We start from the raw sequence: 25,827 nt of genomic DNA, 5'->3' as shown, positions 1-25,827 counted from the left end.
TATTTTTTGCCTTTGCCTTGATGACAGCTTTGCACACTCTTGGCATTCTCTCAATCATCTTCACCTGTAATTCTTTTCCAACAGTCTTGAAGGAGTTCCCACATATGCTGAGCACTTGTTGGCTGCTTTTCCTTCACTTTGCGGTCCAACTCTTCCCAAACCATCTCAATTGGGTTGAGGTAGGGTGATTGTGGAGGCCAGGTCATCTGATGCAGCACTCCATCACTCTCATTCTTGGTCAAATAGCCCTTACACAGCCTGGGGGTGTGTTGGGTCATTTTCCTATATAAAAACAAAATTATAGTCCCACTAAATGTAAACCTGATGGGAAGGCGTAATGCTGTAGTAGCCATGCTGGTTAAGTGTGCCTTGAATTCTAAATAAATCACAGACATTGTCACCAGCAAAGCACCCACATACCATCACACCTCCTCCTCCTCCATGCTTCAAAGTGGGATCCACATGTGCAGAGATAATCCATTCACCTACTCTGCGTCTCACAAAGACCATTGCTCGTCCATTGCTCATGTTTCTTGGCCCAAGCAAGCTGTCACGTTCTGACCATAGTTCTTTTGTGTTTTCTTTGTTTTAGTGTTGGTCAGGACGTGAGCTGAGTGGGCATTCTATGTTGTGTGTCTAGTTTTCCCGTTTCCATGTTTGGCCTGATATGGTTCTCAATCAGAGGCAGGTGTTAGTCATTGTCTCTGATTGGGAACCATATTTAGGTAGCCTGTTTTGTGTTGGGTTTTGTGGGTGGTTGTCTTCATGTCTTCGTGTGTCTGCACCAGACAGAACTGTTTCGGTTTTTCACATTTTGTTGTTTTGTATTTCGTAGTGTTCACGTTTATTGGCTTTAATTAAACATGATGAACACTAACCACGCTGCGCTTTGGTCCGATCCTTCGTCCATAGAAGAAAGCCGTTACACAAGCCTTTTCTTCGCATTGGTGTCCTTTAGTCGTGGTTTCTTTGCATAAATTTGACCATGATGCATTTATTTGGGCTGCAATCTGAGCTGCAGCTAACTCTAATGAACTTATCGTCTGCAACAGAGGTAACTCTGGGTCTTCCTTTCATGTGGCGGTCCTCATGAGAGCCAGTTTCATCATAGCGCTTGATGGTTTTTGTGACTGCATTTGAAGAATCTTTCAAAGTTCTTGAGATTTTCCGTACTGACCGACCTTCTTGTCTTAAAGTAATGATGGACTGTCATTTCTCTTTGCTTATTTGAGCTGTTCTTGCCATAATATGGACTTGGTCTTTTACCAAATAGGGCTATCTTCTGTATACCACCCCTACCTTGTCACCACACAACTGATTGGCTCAAACGCATTAAGAAGGAAATATATTCCACAAATGAACTTTTAAGAAGGCCCACCTGTTAATTGAAATGCATTCCAGGTGACTACCTCATGAAGCTGGTTGAGAGAATGCCAAGAGTGTGCAAAGCTGTCATCAAGGCAAAGGGTGGCTAATTTGAAGAATCTAAAAACACTTTTTTGGTTACTACATGATTCCATATGTGTTATTTTATAGTTTTCATGTCTTCACTATTATTCTACAATGTAGAAATTAGTAAACATAAAGAAAAACCCTTGGATGAGTAGGTGTGTCCAAACTTTTGACTGGTATATTTGACTGGTCATTTCTCTCTTCTTTCTCTTTTTTTCTCTTTTTCTCATGTCTTCTGAGCCTTTGGGCCCGTCCTGCAACTTCATTGGATAACGCTGTGCAGGCCTCTTGCTTGTTTTCACTGAAATGCAAGGGGCTGAGGCTCATTGGCTAGAACTCGAATTGCTAGGGGGCTGGCCCATGTGGGGGGAGATGTACAATATGGTGCAATTGCAAACCGCAATTCGGGTCGTTCCTTGATTTCAATAAACGCCCATTGGTGCCTGCCATTGGTCAGTTCCAGTGTTATAAGACTGATGGTTTCTTGACAAAGATGATTTGTTTACATAGCAGGTTAGGATAATTAACATGGCAGATTAGGTGAATTAGTGTGTCAGGTTAGGAGGATGAGGTTAAGGTTAGGACAGGATGTAACCTCTGCTTCTCAACATCAACACAGAGAATGCTGAATTCCTGAGACAACACAGAGGAAATTCTTGGATACAGTTGATAAGAAGTGTCACTTCGGGGGCTGGGCCGCAATACATAACTTGACATCAAGAAATGGCAATATTAGAAAACACCTCTAATTGCGGTCTGCAATTACACCCTAATCAAAATGTAGGGAAAATGGCGTGGCACAGCTTCAAGAAAACGGTCACTTTCAAACTAGAGATTTCGTGGCTAATTGAGGTAGCTAAGACAGTAATTCTGCTCATAGATTATGTATGTATGTACTACACATTGACCTATTTCCCCCCCCCCCCCCCCCCCCCCAAATAAAAAATGAATACTTTCTTAGACGCCAAAGTACCGGAGCATGCCATGAATGTTAGTGAACCGCAGCTCCCAGCAAGACAGACCGAGAGAGGCTTGATGTTAGTGAACACAGCTCAGCGAAAGACACACAGAGGAAGAGATTCCCTCCTCTCTGCCTGCCATGACTGTACACTTCCAGTTACATAAGAGGTCTGAAGAAGAGAAGTGGAAAGCAGCAGTAAGCTGTGTGTCTCTGTTAGAGGAGTTTGGGATGCACCCCAGAACAGGGTTTCTTAACATTTATAGGGTTCGGCAAAGCTTTCTTCCTTCCTAATAATAAACTTGAGTCTTTATTGTTTGAATGCTGTGGTTAGGTGTGTGTGTGTGTGTGTGTGTGTGCGTAGTTCAGTCATTGAGTTCTACAGATGTGCCCTTTATGGAAAATAATGGGAGCAGAGACCGTGCCTCTAACCCTCCCAACCCCCCCCCCCCCCCCTACTATTCCACCCTCTCGCTCCACTCACCCCAGGCCCCTTTACACAGTAACGTTACAGTCCCATCCTGCCAACTGATGGTTCAGTGCAGTCAATGGGGCCCTCGGGCACAGCTCTGTGTCCCTTTGATTTATTTGCATAGACAACAAAGGAGGGCACACACACATAGTATACATCAGATAGATACTGGACACGTGTCCATGCATGCATTACTGTAGAGTACTGTAGAATATTATGTGTCACTTCACTTACTGTCCATCCAAAGATGATTACATCACAGCACACGTCATATATTCATTCATCCATCCCTCCATTGATCCATGATGAATCTGACATCTGTGCTTTACTTCTAGACATTTTCATACGGTACATTACATTGCATACTCTGCGCGCACACATGCACAGTATCTTAAACATATGCATACATTCAGCCCCTACATTTCAGCCACCACCGAGGTCAAGTTCAGCCAGGCTCTTCATGGGTTGACATATTTTCTAGTACAACCCTCCTGTCTCGTTACACACAACACAAGCCGCCCATTGTTTGTCGTGCTAACGCGCATGTTGATCAGAGAAGGTGTTTTACAGCGTAAATGTGTTTGTTTACCACGCTAATTACAGGGGTAATGCTGTCGTACCCACCATATGCCACCATACAGTACCACCTGTTGCCATCTCTCTCCTGTTGCCATCTCTTGGACCTATTGGGCATTGCACTCTTCAATGAGAAGCACAGTTTCTACTTGGTTTGGGTGTTCAACCACAGTCACACACACATCCACTCGCACGCACACGCTTTATTTTTTACGCTGCTGCTACTCGCTGTTTATTCACGTTATGTACATATTACCTCAATTACCTCAACTAAAACTGTACCCCTGCACATTGACTTGGTACCGGTACCCACTGTATATATAGCCTCGTTAATGTTATTTTATTGTGTTACTTTTTTTAAAAACTATAGTTTATTTCGTAAATATTTTCTTAACCAACAATGCAGTTAAGAAAGATAGGTGTTAAGGGCTTGTAAAGTAAGCATTTCACTGTACTACACCTGTTTGTATTCGGCGCATGTGACAAATGTAATTTGATTTGACACACACACACACACACACACACCTATATATACACACACAGGTATATGTTTATGGCCCTGGTAACCCATCCCTATCTGTTCTGTTTGTCAGCTGGGCTTCATTCACAAAACTGTTCCGCCGGCGGCGTTTCCTCCCTCCGATTTCTATTTAGGGCGAAAACACATCACTTTGTTCCATCGGTTTAAGTTTGTTTTTTCAAAAATGCTCTCCCCTTTCGGCCGAAATGAATTCAAGCGAAGAGGGAGAAACTCTGGGAAAGATTGGGTTACACGTCTGCGAGAGACAAAAGCGGCCGGTGGGAGGGTTCATGACAGTTGGCAGTGGTTTGGAGAGAACTCGATACCATAATTTAGACCCTCCATAAACACACTGAATCAGAGACAGATTTACTCTGTGAAATATGGCTCTGGGAACTGCGGCACTTTTCCACAAAGCAGACCTTTCCCTGTAACATGAAATGCATGCTTTTATGATTACGTGCAATGTGTTTATGGTTGCTTACACAAACCTATGGAAAGTATTTAGTTGAACGTAACAGCACGGACTGTGTGTAGATGAGCTGTCATAAATTAGAAATAAGAGCAGCTATTGACTGTCTAGTCTGAAAGATTGTGATGTAATCAACTCTATTTAGAAATACCATGTTAGAGTTGGGTAGGGTAAGGTTGTGTGTTCACCTAGTACTTATATATCCTGTTTCGACCCTCAGACTTAGCAAAAGATGACCTAGCGAAAGAGTAGCTTAGTGGGATTATTTCCTGACGCTCCAGCAGAAATCAAGCCTTTTCCAATCAGACAGCTAATAGTCAGCAAACGGCAGACAGCACAGCACAGCACAGCACAGCAGCATGTAACTACAAATGTTTAGCTCATCTCTCTCTCTCTCTCGCTCTCTTTCTTTTTCTCTCACTCACCATATTACCTCATCTTCTCCCTATGTATTTGTCTCTGTCTCTCCCTCCCCACCCTGCACCGCCCTCGCTCTGATCCTGCCTCCCAGTGGAGAGTAAGGGGAGCTGGGGTGAGGTGTGTGGAGGCGGAGGCTCAGAAGGTTCATTTGTGGACTTAGATTCACACAGGAAGCTATTGATTGGAGCAGCCGATCAGACGGGGGTGGAGGTGAAAGTGTTTCAGCTCCTCTGATTCGTATATGATAGATTACTATGTGTGGGTGTGATGGAGGTTGTCAGAAAGGTTGGACACAGAGGTGGGGGGGGGGGATATGTCTGTCTGTTTATTCACCCCTGTATTGAAGTGATCGGTGATCTGTCAGGAAAAGAGAGAAGGTGAAAAGAAAGGTTATTGCTACCGCCAAAGTGATGCCTGAAAATATCACCTGGATAATTGACCTAAAATGGCTTCCTAATCACTCGCAGTTGCATTGTGTCTACAGCCAAAATGACTGAGGGAATTCCTCAACTAGGCCACCAGAGAGCCATTGAGGCTCTATTTGTTTTCTTACCTGATTCATTGATGGAGTCACTCTCTCTCCTCTGGAAGTGCCTATTGTCCTCCCTACTCGCCATTACTACAGACAGATGATGCATGACTATATATGGAGGGGGATGATTCAGTGGAGGAGATGCAGAGATGGAGGAGCTCAATCAGATGTTTCTAGGATTTTAAGATGTGGTCTTTAACTTCTTAAGTACACTGTAGTCATCCTTTTGTTCTGCAAGTGAGTTTATGATGAAGGTAACATATCCCCCCTCGCCGTTTGGCTCCTAGGCCTCAGCTGGTGCAACAAGTCTTAATTGAATGGAGTGGTACTTAGCTTTTTCTTTTTCTTTTCTCTCTCTCTCTCTCTCTCACCTCCCAATCACTAATATTTTCTGCTTTAATCTTAGCATTGATGTTGAGTGCCTCCCTTTTCCTCCCTCCTAGATTTAGGTAATTTCCTGTCTGGCTGACTCACAGCAGTCACACCTCTGAATGGAGGGGGCGTTATGAAAGAGTGGATGGAAGGAGCGGTTAAAAGAAAAGGGTGTGGTATGTCAGATCTGTGTCCATACAAGTCCACGTTGGCCTCAGCCTCTATCTCCCTCTCTCTTTTTTATACACACACACACACATACACCACCCTTCCACAGACACACACACACATACACCACCCTTCCACAGACACACACGCAGACAAGTATCTCTCTCATCCGCTCGTTGTCCCTTTCGTCTGTCTAATCGTGTGACAATCTTGAAATTCACCGATGCACACAGGCAGGGTCCATTTGCCCAGAACTGAGCTGGCAGAGTTCCTTTCCTGTCTAGTCTCTACCCAGTAGCCGTAGTGTTAGCTACATCAGCTGCCTGAGTCAGGGCACTGCTGCCCTCTCTGGGAGTATCACTGCGCTATTGACCAGAGCTCCAGGCTAGGGGCCATCCGTCATAGTCTGCCCAGGGAAAGGCTCACGTCCGGGGGTCGGGTATCACAGACAGCCTGGGTCAGGAAGACCGGCGCTGGAACTTTTGATCCCAGGCCAAAGAATGCTCCATGAGTCCGGATTCGGTTCCAGTTTATTAAGTCACCCGTTCAGTAAATAGTACGGTCTGGGACATCTGAGTTCCACCTGGTGAGAATACGCCATCCAGTACCTAGCAGGGGGTTGATATAAAGCATGAGGTTAATGTGGCATTGACAGAGAGGTGGACTTCTCTATTCATTGATTACACCCAGTAGGTTAGTATCCAGCTACGGAAGATGTTGTGAGACCATGCTGCCCTGCATTAATTACACTATTTATTACTCTCTTCCCCCCACAAAATACATGACATCAGCTGTGTGTGTTCTACTCAGAGAGAAGCAGTAATTCTAACAAGTAAGGGCAGCCAATAGCCTCTTTAACCTAGCATCAGTCTCTGGTCGTATGAACTACAGCGTACAGATGCCAAGTGTTTGTGTTTTCTGGGTTTGTATAAATCCTGTTTTATTCGTACCTCTTTCCCACTTGGCATTATTAAGCCCAAACAACAAATGTAGAAGTACTGTAAATACCCATGGAAACGCAGCGATGCCTGTAACCAAACACTGCCTGCGGCCGCGATGGCTCCCTAAGCCCTAGCGCGTGACCCGCTCTTTTCCACCACCGCTGGGTTCTGCCCCTGTCTAGGCCCAGTGTGTGTGTGTGTGAGAGCTATAGCATGTTGTGTTGTGGGCAGCAGCATACGGGTTAGTGTTTGATTGGGTCTGTTTTTCTGGTCGTCATTGCGAGCATGGAAGGTGACGTGCCATAGGGGCTCTTTTTGGAGCGCAGTGGGGTTGTCAGGCAGGCTGGGAAGTGTATGTGCCCCTGATGGGAGGCTGGCACAGGGAGAGAGCCCCCCTCCTACTGCCTTCCCCCCCCCCCACCCACCTCTGTTACACTACTTCATCCTCCACTCACATAGCACTGGCACCCTGCTCTGCCTCCTCATCTGGGATGGATTTAACAGAGAAAAGGATGGCGAGAGGGGGGAATAGAGAAGAGATAGGGAGGGGGCATGAGGCTTGATGAGAGAGAGGGGGAGAAGTAGAAATTGAAAGATGATATCCACCCCTCACCCTCTCGGTGACTTCCTCGTGTTACCATGGCAACAGACGTCGACTGGCAGATTGAGGCAGTGGAGAAATGGTTGATCTAGCTGGTATCGGTTCAATGATGGATTATATGTACGTATAGCCCGTAGGGATCTGCACGTATTGCATTGCATTGGGGTTACTGATTCAGAGTGCTGTTACAGGTTCCGTTTTTTTTTTTATTGTTGTTCCCTTGGGTTACTGCTGGAGGGCACCCTTGCCTCGTGTTCTAGTTTCCAGGTTACCCTAATTATTACTTATTGGTTTCACCTGGTTTTGATGACCTTCTCTGTTCACCTGGTTGCCTTGCTATTTAGGTTCCTCTGTTGCTTGTGTCTGTGCTTAGGTCTTATGTTTTGTTTAGTGCACTCTTGTGCTGTTGCCTTGTTTTTGTCAAGACTTTAAGTAAAGAGCTGAGTTTACGTTTACCTATGCTTGCCGTGTTTCTCTGCGACTGGGTTCGAGTTCGTACAAGCATCATTGTAACAGGAGACCAGAGCCGACAATGGACCCAGCAGAGATTTCTCAGTCGTCTGAGGAACATGCTGAATTCCACCATTTACGGTCGGCTGTCACCCACCATGGAACTGTGATTGGCCGCCATGAGGCACGGCTGCAGGCATTGTCGGATGATTTAAGAACTCTTGTGTCCACTCTTCACTCAGCCTTTCTGAACGGACTCAGCGAGCTTCTCAAGGATGAACTGGCTTCCCGGGACAACCCTGACACTCTAGATGAGCTCATCGTTCTGACCATCTGGATTGACAACCGGCTCCGGGAACGTCATGGTGACAGGACGGAGGGATTCTAAGGAGTCTCCGGTGTTTCGGGTCCCGCTGAGGGACTAGATTCTTCGGGTGTCCCACTGCCCTATGCTGCGCCTGCTTGTTCTGTACCCCGTCAGAGTTCTCAATTACGGCTCTGGTTCCCCTTCATATCCTTCAGAGGAGCCGACGCTATTGGGACGCACCAGGTTTCCGCTATGGAGAGAAGGCGCATGATTAACGAGCAACTCACCCTCCAGGGAGCTACGTTGAAGAAAAAAAATTTGACTTATGAAACGCATACAATCTGGTGCGCATCAGACAGGGAGACGAATGGAAGACAGCGTTCAACACCCCTAATGGACATTGAGTACCGTGTCATGCCATTTGGACTTCCAGGCCCTGATTAATGACGTGCTGCGCGACTTCCTTCACCAGTTCGTCTTCGTATACCTGGATGACATTCTCATCTTCTGCCGGTTTTCTTCTGCACCCATTCTAGTTCATGCGGATCCTTCTCTTCCCTTTGTGGTAGGGGTGGATGCCTCTGACGTTGGCATGGGTGCGGTTCTGTCTCAGTGCTCGGCTAAAGACCAAAAGCTTCAACCCCGTGCCTTCTCCAGACTTCTCACTCCAGCGGAGAGGTACTATGATGTCGGCAATTGGGAGCTGCTTGTGGTCAAACTGGCTTTGGAGGAGTGGCGGCACTGGTTGGCGGGTTCGGAACATCCTTTTATGGTTTGGACGGACCACAAGAACCTGGCCTACATCCAGGAGGCTGAACGCCTCAATCCCCAACCCGGTCGTTGGGTTCTTTTCTTCACTCGGTTCAGATTCACAGTAGCTTACCGGTTCTAAGAACGCGAAGCCGGATGCCCTGTCTCGCCAGTTCCCCAGCTCCAGTGAGGATCGGCCACTTGGATCCATCATCGCCAAGTCGCTCATCCTCACGCTGGTGTCCTGGGGTATAGAGACTGTAGTGAGGGAGGCGCAAGGTAGGGAGGCAGTTCCTGACAAGTCGCTGGACTATTGTGTACAATGTTATATACTATTTGTTAATGCTACACTTTAAGTTAATTAGCTCAATTCAAATATTTTATTCTGTCTGTACTGCACCCGTTCAAGCATACACACTCATGTGACCGACCGGCTGGATTCGGTCTTGTGTAGCAAAATTTGAAATGGTATTTTTTACATTGGATAAAAGTAGAGACTCACCTAGAAAATGGTATATCATACACTACAGTTGAGGAACAATGGGAAAGTAATTCTGCTTTGAAAGTTGATAAACTTTTGAGAAAATGACCCTTGAAAGTTTTGGTAAACCTACTGGGAGAGCTCTTCTTTGTCTACACCCATTCAGCATCGTTCACACCCTCTTAAGCCTTAGCCCCACCCATCTCTTTAAGAATTCACATGTGAGGTCATATACTAAACAACCAAAGATTTCAAGACTTAAGGCTGGTTTATATTACATCTATCGACAGTTGTCGCAGTGACATCGTGAACATTCTGTTGTCGTCCGACATCATAAAACTTCTTGTCATTATGAAAAGTATAAATACAAAAACTACGGGCTGCATGACATCAGCAGCCTGGTGGTCCGAAATAGCATAACTAGTCTATTTCAACACCGATAAACCAACCCATTTAAAAATGAATTTAGTATATGCCAATCTAGCAAACCAGGCAACTAAAAGCACATTTCTAAATGTTTTGGTTAGCTTCTAGCTTGTTAGCTGGCTTGCCAGTTCAAATAATGACCATATCATATAGCTGACAACGTCTTCACTTTATCTCATTTGTCTTAATTACATGAAAATAAACTCGCAACAAGATCATTATTTACAAGTTAATGGTGCTCCAATTACAGAAAATAGCTTACAATAGCTTACAATAGCTTAAATAGTGAGTGGGGACGAAATAAAAGCAGGGCATTCTACCGGAGAATTTTAGAACTTGGACACGTTGGCCTAACGTTATATCCTAATTTGACTTTGGTGCAGGTCATGTTCTTCACATTACCGTCTCTGGTAAACACACACTATATCCAATAAAATAAAATAAAAATTGTCACATGCACAGGATACAGAAGGTGTAGAGAAATGGTTACTTGTATAGTGGAGTCTTTTGTTTAGATATTTAGCTAGCTTGTTAACCAATTAACCATTATCCCAACTCATAACGTTACTACCCTGCATGAATCTGCAAGTACCTAACAAACAAGGTTCAATGTTAGCTAACATTAGGCTATAACTAGCAATGCAAATGGCTCTGAGATAGGAATAATATTACTACACAGATCAGTAACTCTGATCACTCTTAGCTATGATGTGGGCGTGCCCCAAGGGTCAATCCTGGGGCCCATCCTGTTCATCCTGTACATTTACATTTACATTTACATTTAAGTCATTTAGCAGACGCTCTTATCCAGAGCGACTTACAAATTGGTGCATTCACCTTATGATATCCAGTGGAACAACCACTTTACAATAGTGCATCTAACTCTTTTAAGGGGGGGGGGGGGGGGGGGGTTAGAAGGATTACTTTATCCTATCCTAGGTATTCCTTAAAGAGGTGGGGTTTCAGGTGTCTCCGGAAGGTGGTGATTGACTCCGCTGACCTGGCGTCGTGAGGGAGTTTGTTCCACCATTGGGGTGCCAGAGCAGCGAACAGTTTTGACTGGGCTGAGCGGGAACTGTACTTCCTCAGAGGTAGGGAGGCGAGCAGGTCAGAGGTGGATGAACGCAGTGCCCTTGTTTGGGTGTAGGGCCTGATCAGAGCCTGAAGGTACGGAGGTGCCGTTCCCCTCACAGCTCCGTAGGCAAGCACCATGGTCTTGTAGCGGATGCGAGCTTCAACTGGAAGCCAGTGGAGAGAGCGGAGGAGCGGGGTGACGTGAGAGAACTTGGGAAAGTTGAACACCAGACGGGCTGCGGCGTTCTGGATGAGTTGTAGGGGTTTAACCTGTCTAGGATGAGTGTGCCGCTAGCGGCACTCCCCCCCCACCCCCACTGAAAAACCAGTGCCGCGAAATTCAAAAAAAATATTTTTTTAATATATTTAACTTTCACACATTAAAGTCCAATACAGCTAATGAAAGACACAGATCTTGTGAATCCAGTCAACATGTCCGATTTTTAAAATGTTTTACAGGGAAGACACAATATGTAAAGATGTACATCTATTACCTAAAAACACATTAGCATAATCCACCATCTTTTATTTGTCCACCAACACCAGTAGCTATCACCAATTCCGCTAAACTAAGATATTTATAGCCCCTAACCAAGAAAAAAACTCATTAGATGACAGTCTGATAACATATTTATGGTATGGGATAGGTTTTGTTAGAAAAAAGTGCATATTTCAGGTAGATGGCATAGGTTACAATTGCACCCACCGTCACAAATGGAATAGAAAAACTACTTAGAGCAACGTGTTTACCTACTTACTAATCATCAAACATTTCGTAAAAATACACAGCATACACGAATCGAAAGACACAGATCCTGTGAATACAGACAATATTTCAGATTTTCTAAGTGTCTTACAGCGAAAACACAATAAATCGTTATATTAGCATAGCACATATCACATAGCAGCCCAGCATTGATTCTAGCCAAAGTGAGCGATTAAAAGTCAACATCGCCAAAATATATTAATTTTTTCACTAACCTTCTCAGAATTCTTCAGATGACACTCCTGTAACATCATATTACACAATCCATATAGAGTTTGATCGAAAATGTTTATATTTAGCCACCAAAATCATGGTTAGACAATGTGAAGTGTAGCTCAGCTGGTCAGAAAATGTCCTTGCGCCACTTAGACAGTGATCTACTCTTATACATAAATACTCATAAACGTGACTAAAAAATATAGGGTGGACAGGGATTGATAGACAATTTAATTCTTAATACAATTGCGGAATTACATTTTTTAATTTATCCTTACTTTTCAATACAGTTTGCGCCAAGCGAAGCTACGTCAAAAAACATGGCGTCCTAAGCCACTAAAATTTTTCGACAGAAACACGATTTATCATAATAAAAATGTCCTACTTTGAGCTGTTCTTCCATCAGTATCTTGGGCAAAGGATCCTTTCTTGGGAGTAATCGTCTTTTGGTGGAAAGCTGTCCTCTTGCCATGTGGAAATGCCAACTGCGTTCGGGATGAACTGGAAGCGTGCCCAGCTATTCACAGCGTTAAAGAAATAAATGTCCCAAAATCGCACTAAACGGATATAAATTGCTATAAAACGCTTTAAATTAACTACCTTATGATGTTTTTAACTCCTATAACGAGTAAAAACATGACCGGAAAAATATAACAGGCTAAACTAACGCTTGGAAAAATAGCAGGTCGATGTCCTCCACGCGCATTACGCAGCTGCAAAGGAGCTCCTACCTACAGGTTTTTTTTATTTATAGGGCCTGTGAACGCGCAATCGACCCCATTCAAATCGTCATCACGTAAAGGCATCCAGGGGAAGACGTAAGCAGTGTCCGTATAGTCATAGCAATAACAGTGCCCTTTTAACTGACTCCAGAACAGTGGCCAAAATTTCTGAAATCTGACTCCATGTCAGGGAAATTGCTGTAGAATGGGCTCTGTTCCACTTAGAGACAAAATTTAAACTCCTATAGAAACTATAGACTGTTTTCTATCCAATAATAATAATAATATGCAGATTGTACGATCAAGGATTTTGTGGGAAGCCGTTTCAAAAATTACACGATTAGCATAAATAGTCACAACAGCGCCCCCATCCTCAACAGGTTAATGGCACAGGCAGGGAGCCCAGCCAACAGCGAGTTGCAGTAATCCAGACGGGAGATGACAAGTGCCTGGATTAGGACCTGCGCCGCTTCCTGCGTGAGGGAGGGTCGTACTCTGCGAATGTTGTAGAGCATGAACCTACAGGAACGGGTCACCGCCTTGATGTTAGTTGAGAACGACAGGGTGTTGTCCAGGATCACGCCAAGGTTCTTAGCACTCTGGGAGGAGGACACAATGGAGTTGTCAACCGTGATGGCGAGATCATGGAACGGGCAGTCCTTCCCCGGGAGGAAGAGCAGCTCCGTCTTGCCGAGGTTCAGCTTGAGGTGGTGATCCGTCATCCACACTGAAATGTCTGCCAGACATGCAGAGATGCGATTCACCACCTGGTTATCAGAGGGGGGAAAGGAGAAGATTAATTGTGTGTCGTCTGCATAGCAATGATAGGAGAGACCATGTGAGGATATGACAGAGCCAAGTGACTTGGTGTATAGCGAGAATAGGAGAGGGCCTAGAACAGAGCCCTGGGGGACACCAGTGGTGAGAGCACGTGGTGCGGAGACAGATTCTCGCCACGCCACCTGGTAGGAGCGACCTGTCAGGTAGGACGCAATCCAAGCGTGGGCCGCGCCGGAGATGCCCAGCTCGGAGAGGGTGGAGAGGAGGATCTGATGGTTCACAGTATCAAAGGCAGCCGATGGGTCTAGAAGGATGAGAGCAGAGGAGAGAGAGTTAGCTTTAGCAGTGCGGAGCGCCTCCGTGACACAGAGAAGAGCAGTCTCAGTTGAATGACTAGTCTTGAAACCTGACTGATTTGGATCAAGAAGGTCATTCTGAGAGAGATAGCAGGAGAGCTGTATGATCTGCCTTCTGTCTCTACTTGGTCTGAAGTTCAAATGTATGCAGATGATACAGTGATATATGTGCATGCAAAGAGCAAACAACAAGCTGCACAAGAACTCACTACTGTAATAGTCCAGGTTACAAAGTGGCTCAGTGACTCGTGTTTGCATCTCAATGTGAACAAAACTGCATGTTCTTCACAGAGGGCAACAGATGCTACTGAGCCAGATGTCTATGTGTCAGAGAAGAAGCTCCAGGTGGTATCTGATTTTAAGTACCTTGGCATCATACTTGATTCCAACCGCTCTTTTTAAAAAGCATGTGGAAAAAGGTAATTCAAATAACCAAATTCAACCTAGCTAACTTCCGATTTTATACGAGATTGTTTGACTACAGAGGTAGCAAAACTGTACTTCAAATCTATGATACTCCCCCACTTAACATACTGCTTGATTAGTTGGGCCCAAGCTTGCTGTACAACATTTAAAACCTATTCAGTCTGTTTACAAACAGGCTCGCAAAGTGCTTGATAGGTAGCCCAATAGCCATCATCACTGTTACATCCTCAGAAAGCATGATCTCCTGAGTTGGGACAATCTTGTGCAATACACCGACGCATGTCTTGTATTCAAGATCCTAAATAGCCTGGCTCTCCCTCCACTCAGTATTTCTGTTAAACAGAAAACCCAAACATATGGCAGCAGATTCACAAGGTCTGCCATGAGAGGTGACTGTATAGTTCCCTTAAGGAAAAGCACCTTTAGTAAATCCGCTTTCTCTGTGAGAGCTTCCCATGTCTGGAATACACTGCCATCAGACACACACAACTGCACCACCTATCACACTTTCACAAAAAGAATGATTTGTAAACATAATCCATAGCTGTGTATTGCCGCTTTCCATGTTGTCTGTTGTCTGTAGCTTGTGAGGTGTGGAAACACTTTGTTGCTTTTATGGATTTTGTCTTGTTGCTTTTTGTTCTATGTTGCTCTGTCTGTATGCTACGTCTTGCTTGTCCTATGTTGCTCTGCGTGTGCTCACTGCTCAATGACTGTCTATATTGTAATTGTTTTTAATAACCTGCCCAGGGACTGTGGTTGAAAATTAGCCGGCTGGCTAAAACCGGCACTAACTGAAACGTTGATTAATGTGCACTGTCCATGTAAAAAGAAAAGAAACTCAAACTAACCAGGAAGCTAACGTTAGCTAGCTAGCTCACAGTATGCTTTAATTTGAAATTAAAATAACTTTGACAAGATTAAAAACGTTTAATATCTGAAAATGTAGCTAGCTATACTATCTTACCCATGTACATGGATATACACTTCTCCCTCTCTGTCGCATATACTGTATGACATGACATTTACATCACAGTAAATAGAGAGCAGATCACCGCCATGCCTCTGAAGTCAGTAAGGTTGCCTTGGCATTTGTTTCCCTGAAAAACAGTGAAATTGAAAATGTTCTGCTTGATTTATATCCCTTGTAGATAATCTACAAACAGAACAGTGGCATTTATGCTTGTCAGCCCAATTTTTATACGCATAATTATGAGCCTTGCGGTGTAAGATTGGAAAATATTTAAATGAACAGAAGCGGTGTCCCAGATTTTCTTTGAGTATTTTACATGGTTGTTAAACATTGCTTGATATTATTAACTGGTGTTTCTGTTAACAGTGTGAGAACAGTAGCACACATTGCCTTTTGCATATTATTGCAGATATATTGGCAGTTTGGAAAATTCCACATCAGACTGTGTAACTAATTTAATGATGAGGATTTGGAGTGAAAAGTGTTTACCTCAGTATCCTCTCTTCCAGTGCGGTGTGGTCTGACTTTATTTGGTTCATATTCAGGTGGTTGTGTCATTCTACTTTTAGTGTTGGCCCTCCAGAATGACATCTTAGAACTCATTTAATAGGATCTCTATGGTATACACCTTTCCATGGACAAACTCAACTAGCTAGTTTTTATATGGCTCAGTTGGTTGAGCATGATGCTTGCAACACCAACGTTTGTGGGTTTGATTCCTGCTGCGGCCACCTATACGTAAAACATATGCACGCATAACTGTAAGTCGATTTGGATAAAAGTGTCTGCTAAATCGCATATATATATATATATATATATATATATATATATATATATATATATATTAGTGTTTCCGTTCACTCAGGTGAACAGAAAAGGAGAGTGAAGCTATAGCCCCTCACATCACGACTTCACTTCCTCTAAGATCCTTTTCCCTTCACTCTACTTCTCCTTCCTCCCAAGCTCTTCTGTGGTGAGTTCTTGGTCTCTTGTTGCACATTCAGTTTGAAAACAACCTAATTAAAGCACCATGGAAATGCGCAGCACGCAGCTTGGCGAGGGACGTCACCGCTGGAAAATGTTTATGAGCTGTGGCTGGTGTGACGTAGGAACCTTTCACGACCCAGATATTTATCTGCACGTCTCTTAATCCAGTCTGATTGTAATAATGGATGGTTAGATACACCCCAATAATATAAACCAGTGGGGTACAATTTAGAAGTTTGGTACGGGAGTCTGGAAAATGTCTGGATGTGCTCCCCCCCCCCCCCCCCCCCCCCCGACGTGCTAGAGCCACTAGACTATGAGCAGACGTCAGAAAGGGAAAGTACAGTGAGAGAATAGGGATGATTTCATTTCACATGCAGCTCGTTTGGTAATAAATTCAATGATTTCTTCTGAATGAGGCCTAATTGGGTTGTAATCGGTTATGGGTGTACTGTTCTCTCCAGCTCTGCCGTAGCCTATCCAGTATGCTGGAATACTTTGTTTTTGATGTTTTATTTAACCTTTTATTTAACTAGGCAAGTGAGTTAAGAACAAATTCTTATTTAAAATGACGGCGTAGGAACAGTGGGTTAACTGCCTTGTTCAGGGACAGAACGACAGATTTTTACCTTGTCAGCTCGGGGATTATATCTAGCAACCTTTCGGGTTACTGGCCCAACGCTCTAAGCACTAGGCTAGCTGCTACCTGCCGGCTACCTGGACTGGACTATGGTTCTCTACCTATTCAGTGTTTCCCAACTCCAGTCCTCTAGTACCCACAACAGTAAACATTTTTACTGTAGCCCTGACAAACACACCTCAATCTACTTGTCAGCTAATCATCAAGCCCTCGATGAGTTGAATGAGGTGTGTTTGTCCAGGGGTAAAACACATGTGTACTGTTGGGGGTACTCCAGGACTGGAGTTGGGAAACATATGATGGAATACAGTGTTACCACTGGTGATGATCATTCTCTGACCTGTTTGTGTCTCAGCTACTCAGTCACTGGCCTGGCCTAGCCATTGCAGTCTTGTTTGGTTAAGGTTTGTGTCTGCTAAATGGCATATATATACAGTACCAGTCAAAAGTTTGGACACACCTACTCATTCAAGGGTTTTTCTTTATTTTTATATCTTCTACATGGTTGAAAAATAGGGAAGACATCAAAACTATGAAAGAACACATATGGAATCATGTAGTAACCAAAAAAGTATTAAACAAATGAAAACATATTTTGGATTTTAAATTCATCAAAGCAGCCACACTGTGCCTTTATGTTAGCTTTGCACACTCTTGGCATTCTCTCAACCAGCTTCATGAGGAATGCTTTTCCAACAGTCTTGAAGGAGTTCCCACAATTGCTGAGCACTTGTTGGCTGCTTTTCCTTCACTCTGCTGTCTAACTCATCCCAAACCATCTCAATTGGGTTGATGTCCGGGGATTGTGGAGGCCAGGTCATCTGATGCAGCACTCCATCACTCTCCTCCTTGGTCAAATAGCCCTTACACAGCCTGGAGGTGTGTTTTGGGTCATTGTCCTGTTTAAAAACCAGATGGGATGGCATATCACTGCAGAATGCTGTGGTAGCCATGCTGGTTAAGTGTGCCTTGAATTCTAAATAAATCACTGATAGTGTCACCAGCAAAGCACCCCCACATCATCACACCTCCTCCTCCATACTTCACAGTGGGAACCACACATGCGGAGATCATCCGTTCACCTACTCTGCGTCTCACAAAGACACATCGGTTGGAACCAAAATTCTCAAATTTGGACTCATCAGACCGAAGGACAGATTTACACTGGTCTAATGTCCACTGCTTGTGTTTCTTGGCCCAAGCAAGTCTATTCTTCTTCTTGGTGTCCTTTAGTAGTGGTTTCTTTGCAGCAATTCAACCATGAAGGCCTGATTCACAGTCTCCTCTGAACAGTTGATGTTGAGATGTGTCTGTTAGTTGAACTCTGAAGCATTTATTTGATCTGTAATCTGAGGTGCAGTTCATTGCCGATTTCTGAGGCTGGTAACTCTAATGAATTTATCCTCTGCAGCAGAGGTAACTCTGGTTCTTCCTTTCCTGTGGCGGTCCTCATGAGAGCCAGTTTCATCATAGCGCTTGATGTTTTTTTTCTGACTCTACCTGAAGAAACTTTAGAAATGTTCCATGTTCCCCACTTCATGTCTTAAAGTAATGATGGACTGTCGTTTCTCTTTGCTTGTCACAACACAACTGATTGGCTCAAACGCATTAAGAAGGAAAGAAATTCCACAAATCAACTTTTAACAAGGCACACCTGTTAATTGAAATGCATTCCGGGTGACTACCTCATGAAGCTGGTTGAAAGAATGCCAAGAGTGTGCAAAGCTGTCATCAAGCCAAATATAAAATGTATTTTGATTTGTTTAACACTTTTTTTGGTTACTACATGATTCCATATGTGTTATTTCATAGTTTTGATTTCTTCACTATTATTCTACAATGTAGAAAATAATAAAAATAAAGAAAAACCCTTGAATGGGTAGGTGTGTCAACTCTTGACTGGTACTGGTAAGATTTCAATGAAATAATCTCAGAACTACTGTATCTCTGAAGTTAAGCAAGGTCAAAGCTAAATAAGAAATGATATTATAACTAAAATAACAGACACAGGTTGTTTTTGAAAGATTTTTTAACTTTGTAAGTATAAAACACTTTTGGAGCAAAATCCAATCAACTCAAACTTTTTCAGAACATGACAAGAACTTCAGCATTTGTTGGTCTATGTACAAAATGTACACGTTTCCTGTCAGAAACCCCCCCCAGAACATCCCTAAACACCCCACCTTTCACCTTTAAAACAGTACAAACCAACACATACCTCAGATCAGTGAAATCAGTGTTTCCACTCACTCAGGTGAACAGAGCAGGAGAGTGGAGCTATAGCACCCCCTTATGGTCACAAAGCATGTAGTCACTCCGTAGTTGTCAAGTGTTGATATTCATATCTCATATGCTTCATTAGAGATATACATGCACGCACAGCGCTGTTTCAGTATGTATGGTTCCAGTTCAACTTGTTTAGGTGCTTGGCCTTTTCTGCCTGTATGTCTACTGGGATGAGGTGGAGTGTTGAGGGTTCTTGGAAGCAGCTGTTGTGCCTAGCTCAGTGAGGGTTAACTTTTGGGGGATACAGAGTGGTGGGAGGATAGCAGGGCACTAACCAATCAACTTGTCTCCTAGATTAACACAGTATGTGATCTCAAACTAGTTGGCAAACCTATTTATTTCCATTACAGTTCCAGATCAAATTGAAGGTCACTGCCCAAGTGTAGTCGCATACAGTATGTGTTCCCTATCAGCTACAGTAGCAGCACACCACTTCTGTCTGTGGTCTGTCTGTGCCACTCCAGCCCATGTCAGATCCTGGGATAACTTCACAGTGTTAAAAAAAAGAAACTCTGACACAACTCTTTATCAACAACACCCCCCCCCCCCCCCCCCACTGCTCATGCCACCCCCCCCACAACCCCTCCTCAATGTTGAAAAAAGGAGGAGGCAGCTCTCTACTCCGGTTGTGATTGTCATTCACTTCATTCTTGATTGTGTGTTGGACATCAGTGTTGTTGTTCTACAGTTAGACAGCAACTACTATTCTACTGATAGATTTTGAATTATTGATGTTTATGTTATTACGTTTTTATTCAGTGCTGCTTTAGGATGCAGGACTGAATGGGGGGCGTTGTTGCCCCCTGTGGAAAAACCTGGCGCCATGTCTAACAGTTTCCGCGGTTACCGCACTATTTCTCAGCACCTGAAAGACCTGAAGAAGGAGAACTTCAGCCTGAAGCTGCGGATCTACTTCCTTGAGGAGAGGATCCAGCAGAAGTACGAGGACAGCAGTAACGATGTCCACAAGAGGGTGAGTCTCACTGGGGCACCGAGGGACAGGGGAGAGGGGGTAGGAGCAGCGATGATGTCCACAAGAGGTTGAGTCTCACTGGGGCACCGAGGGACAGGGGAGAGGGGGTAGGAGCAGCGATGATGTCCACAAGAGGTTGAGTCTCACTGGGGCACCGAGGGACAGGGGAGAGGGGGTAGGAGCAGCGATGATGTCCACAAGAGGGTGAGTTTCACTGGGGCACCGAGGGACAGGGGAGAGGGGGTAGGAGCAGCGATGATGTCCACAAGAGGGTCCTACTGCGACATGGAGGGGTGGAGGAGAGGGGTGCAGGAGGTGACGGGGGAAAGGAATCGGGAAGGTGGCCATTTGTTGCAAGTTTACAATTTCATTGGCTGTGTCGCAGTTTCATGTGCTGCTTCTGTTGTGTGTGTGTGTGACAGAGAAAGAGGGTGAGAGAGTTTTGGTCTTTGGTCTTTGCTGCATGCTCTAGGTTCATCATACAGTTGAAGTCGGAAGTTTACATACACTTAAGTTGAAGTCATTAAAACTCGTTTTTCAACCACTCCACACATTTCTTGTTAACAAACTAGAGTTTTGGCAAGTCGGTTAGGACATCTACTTTGTGCATGACACAAGTCATTTTCCCAACAATTGTTTACAGACAGATTATTTCACTTATAATTCACTGTATCACAATTCCAGTGGGTCAGAAGTTTACATACACTAAGTTGACTGTGCCTTTAAACAGCTTGGAAAATTCCAGAAAATGATGGCATGGCTTTAGAAGCTTCTGATAGGCTAATTGACATCATTTGAGTCAGTTGGAGGTGTACCTGTGGATGTATTTCAAGGCCTACCTTCAAACTCAGTGCCTCTTTGCTTGACATCATGGGGAAATCAGAAATCAGACCTCAGAAAAAAAATGTGTAGACCTCCACAAGTCTGGTTCATCCTTGGGAGCAATTTCCAAATGCCACGTTCATCTGTACAAACAATAGTACGCAAGTATAAACACCATGGGACCACGCAGCCGTCATACTGCTCAGGAAGGAGACGCGTTCTGTCTCCTAGAGATGAACGTACTTTGGTGCGAAAAGCGCAAATCAATCCCAGAACAACAGCAAAGGACCTTGTGAAGATGCTGGAGGAAACAGGTACAAAAGTATCTATATCCACAGTAAAACGAGTCCTATATCAACATAACCTGAAAGGCCGCTCAGCAAGGAAGAAGCCACTGCTCCATAACCGCCATAAAAAGCCAGACTACGGTTTGCAACTGCACATGGGGACAAAGATTGTACTTTTTGGAGAAATGTCCTCTGGTCTGATGAAACAAAAATAGAACTGTTTGGCCATAATGACCATCGTTATGTTTGGAGGAAAAATGGGGAGGTTTGTAAGCCGAAGAACACCATCCCAACCGTGAAGCATGGCGGTGGCAGCATCATGTTGTGGTGGTGCTTTGCTCCAGGAGGGACTGGTGCACTTCAGAAAATAGATGGCATCATGAGGAAGGAAAACTTTGTGGATATATTGAAGCAACATCTCAAGTCATCAGTCAGGAAGTTAAAGCTTGGTCGCAAATGGGGCTTCCAAATGGACAATGACCCCAAGCATACTTCCAAAGTTGTGGCAAAATGGCTTAAGGACAACAAAGGTATTGGAGTGGCCATCACAAAGCCCTGACCTCAATCCTATAGAAAAGTTGTGGGCAGAACTGAAAAAGCGTGTGCTAGCAAGGAGGCCTACAAACCTGACTCAGTTGCACCAGGTCTGTCAGGAGGAATGGGCCAAAATTCACCCAACTTATTGTGGGAAGCTTCTGGAAGGCTACCCAAAACTTTGACCCAAGTTAAACAATTTAAAGGCAATGCTACCAAATACTAATTGAGTGTATGTAAACTTCTGAGCCACTGGGAATGTGACGAAAGAAATAAAAACTGAAATAAATCATTCTCTCTCCTATTATTCTGACATTTCACATTCTTAAAATAAAGTGGTGATCCTAACTGACCTAAAATAGGGAATTTCTTCTAGGATTAAATGTCAGTAATTGTGAAAAACCGAGTTTAAATGTATTTGGCTAAAGTGTATGTAAACTTCCGTCTTGAACTGTACATGAAAATGCATAGGCTTTTTAACTCCAGATGATGGGGTCATGCTAGTCACGTTGTTGAATGAATGATGAATCATGGTTCATGATCACGAATCATGTTTGATGAATACTGTAATCATGGTTAACAGTAAAATCTCAGGCCCAAGTATCTCCTATGGTAGTTTGCAGTACACACTGTAGTTTGTAGCTCTCTTACTGTTGATTGTTTATGCTGCAGGTCCCAGCATAACTACATTTTACAGCAGGTCTCAGACCTGTCTCTGAATGTTAACAGAACCTGTCAATCACACAGCCCTGTCTGTGTGTATATATAAACATAAAACGCTGCTTTTCATTGCTGACCAGCAGATTTCACTAAGGTGCATTGAGTTAAAAGCTCTGAGTAAATAACCGTTTTTTGGCACAATTTGGTGAAAGTCCCAAAGGCTTCAGAAAGCCTCGGTTTCCCATCACTACTTAACGCGCAAGTCAGTCTTCTTCTTCTATGGTATCATGCCGGTCCGCAAACAAACGTTAGAGGAAGGGGAAAAATGACATTAATCCACAAAAACGAAAAAAAATATATAATACCAATTATCAACTAAAATCTTCCCACTCCTTCAGTCATTCGATAATTCAAACTTCCCTAATCAGGCTCTGGGGCCTGAGAGGCTGGGACCGCTCGAGACAGTACTCCAAGGAGCTTTTCAGATGTGAAATCTTTTAATCCCAGATATCATTTAGCTGCAAAAACAATGATGTCGATTTTTCTTAGTTTCAACTTGAGCAGTACCATGTACCACCATTGCTATAAAAGAGACAAAAAACACCTTCTTTACATCAAGCATTTCTGGATCCTGTTAGCCGTACTCATGCTGAGTACTCATGTACTCATCAGCAGCATACCACCCTGCATACCACTGCTGGCTTGCTTCTGAAGCTAAGCAGGGTTGGTCCTGGTCAGTCCCTGGATGGGAGACCAGATGCTGCTGGAAGTGGTGTTGGAGGGCCAGTAGGAGGCCCTCTTTCCTCTGGTCTAAAAAGAAATATCCCAATGCCCCAGGGCAGTGATTGGGGACACTGTCCTGTGTAGGGTGCCGTCTTTCGGATGGGACGTTAAAACGGGTGTCCTGACTCTCTGAGGTCATTAAAGATCCCATGGCACTTATCGTAAGAGTAGGGGTGTTAACCCCGGTGTCCTGGCTAAATTCCCAATCTGGCCCTCAAACCATCACGGTCACCTAATAATCCCCAGTTTACAATTGGCTCATTCATCCCCCTCCTCTCCCCTGTAACTATTCCCCAGGTCGTTGCTGCAAATGAGAACGTGTTCTCAGTCAACTTACCTGGTAAAATAATGGTAAAATAAATAAATAAATAAATACATGTGTAGGCCTACAGGTATTCACTACCATTGGACATTCAGAGATACTCAATCTTTCTACCCTTTTGACAGCTTCCACATAGGAGACTCTCTGAACTGCTCTGATTTTGGCAATCTCAGTCTCTTTCACCCTAATCGGGCATTCCAAGGACTTCACTTCATGGTCTCCACTACAGTTACAGCACTTTGCTCCTTCGCCATTTTCTTCTGCTACACATTCGCCTTCATAGTGGTTTTCCCCACATATCCCACACCTTGGCTTCTCACTTCGAACAGACAATATATTATGAAGGCCTGTATATAAACACTTTGATAGGGTAGTATACTTATCCCAGCTGCACACTGATAGGGAGAGACTCCACATCAAAAAACACAAGAACAGACAAACTCTTCTTCCTCATGCCTTTTTACCACATGATTCATCCTTTGTGCATCGACCACTCCAGCTGTGTTCTTTAATAGAGCAATGGTGACTTCTTTGCGAAACTCCTTAAATGACACCCTTGACAGATGCTTTTCTCCGTAGATCAGGGACGGACGACTGGTGCCCCCCCCTTTTGTAGGCCCGCGGATCAATTTCCCCACTATGAACTCTTACTGGTGAGGGTTAGAATAGTAGAATACACAAGTTGCAATTTCGAAATTTGGTTGTGCATCAGCAGTTTTTTTAATCTTGTTATGTCAGTCACTGACAGTACATCAATTAGCCCATGTCAGCTAACATTTTTTTGATTGGTAAGTTAGTCTAGCCAGCTATCTAAACTTGTAGTAATCATGGTTGAATTGGTCACTCTCACTCAGATATCATATTAAAAACTGCGAACATTTCTCTCCACCCCATGGAGCAATGTATAGAATTGCATTAAATTAGCTGTAAGCACTAATCGCTCAGCACTACCAATTTCACTTTACCTAAAGATTTCTTCAACAAATTTCGGACGGATTCACCAAGTCTATAAATCGTACTCCTACCAGATACGATAGTCCATTCGTCCTCGTTTCCACCGCCATCAGATTTTTGTTCACCATCCACTTCCGCCATCGTTCGCGTCCATCCACTTCACATAGTCCTCCACTCCGGAAACCGTCATGAGTCCAGACGTCTGTCTTCTTCTTCTTCTTTGAGATTGGGTTGGTGGATCGCACCCAACTTTTATGGTGCATACATTTGCACCTACTGTACTAAATTGTGAGGCCAGTCACGGCCTACCTACATGTTCCTCTGAAGAAAGTGAAATAGAGCCCTAGACACCACTTCCCTTCCCTTTCCTCCCCACTACACCACCCCAACCCTGTCCTGCCTCTCTAACCCTTTCACACAACCTCTCCCTATCTACGTCATACAGTTAACAAAATATCAGCACACGCTGCACCGTTTCCTCCACTAAACACTCATCACACAGACCTGTTTCATGTCTCCCTATCATCCACAATGTGGCATTCAAACCCAAACCATAGTCTACTCCACACAACTTCCTCTCTCCTACATCCCATACTTCCAACCTTTTCCTCAACTGACCAGTGCATGGCGATACAATTGCATCCCACTCCCTTTGCCAAAGATCGAGCCCTTTTGCCCGGATCCAGGACTTCCTTGCGGCCTAGCGGGACCTGAATATCTACCAGCTCTCTCCTCACTGTACTCTTAGCCACCACATCAGCCTTCTCACTACCTTCCACACCGACACGGGCGGGAACCCAGGAAAAGCTTACCACCACTCTCATCCTGTCCAATTCCATTAATGCCAAAGGGTGGCTATTTGAAGAATCTCAAACATAAAACATACACATTTTTGGTTACTACATTATTCCATATGTGTTCTTTCATAGTTTTGACGTCTTCACTATTATTCTACAATGTAGAAAATAGTAAAAATAAAGAAAAACCCTTGAATGAGTAGGTGTTCTAAAACTTTTGACTGGTAGTGTACATGTACATATTACCTTAATTACCTCGACTAACTGGTGCCCCCGCACATTGACTCTGTACTGGTACCCCCTGAATATAGCCTCGCTACTGTTATTTTAATGTTGCTCCTTAAGTATTTATTTTTCTAAATTTTTATTACATTTAAAAAAAAACTTCAGTTCATTTTAGTCAGTACTTTCTAAACACTTTTTTCCCTTCGTAATACTGCATTGTTGGTTAAGGGCTTGTAAGTAAGGATTTCATTGTAAGGTTTACCTACACCTGTTGTATTCGACAAATACATTTTGATTTGATGACTCCTTTCTATGCGCACCAAAATAACGACCCGTTTCTCTAAAT

General features: G+C 43.9%; 1 protein-coding gene across 1 annotated transcript in view; it reads left to right on the top strand.

Annotated features, from left to right (window-relative positions):
• LOC129855546 (myomegalin-like) overlaps positions 1 to 25,827 on the top strand; it is a 137,775-nt gene that overhangs the window by 29,027 nt on the left and 82,921 nt on the right. Inside the window, exon 4 of the mRNA XM_055923328.1 lies at positions 19,987 to 20,097. Within this exon, the coding sequence (XP_055779303.1) occupies positions 19,987 to 20,097 (111 nt within the window). The remainder of the gene's footprint in view (positions 1 to 19,986; positions 20,098 to 25,827) is intronic.

Source organism: Salvelinus fontinalis, chromosome 5, assembly GCF_029448725.1.
Source record: "Salvelinus fontinalis isolate EN_2023a chromosome 5, ASM2944872v1, whole genome shotgun sequence".
Taxonomy (NCBI): Eukaryota; Metazoa; Chordata; class Actinopteri; order Salmoniformes; family Salmonidae; genus Salvelinus; species Salvelinus fontinalis.
Note: the sequence above shows the minus strand (reverse complement) of the source record. Positions and strands in the feature narration are given on the sequence as shown.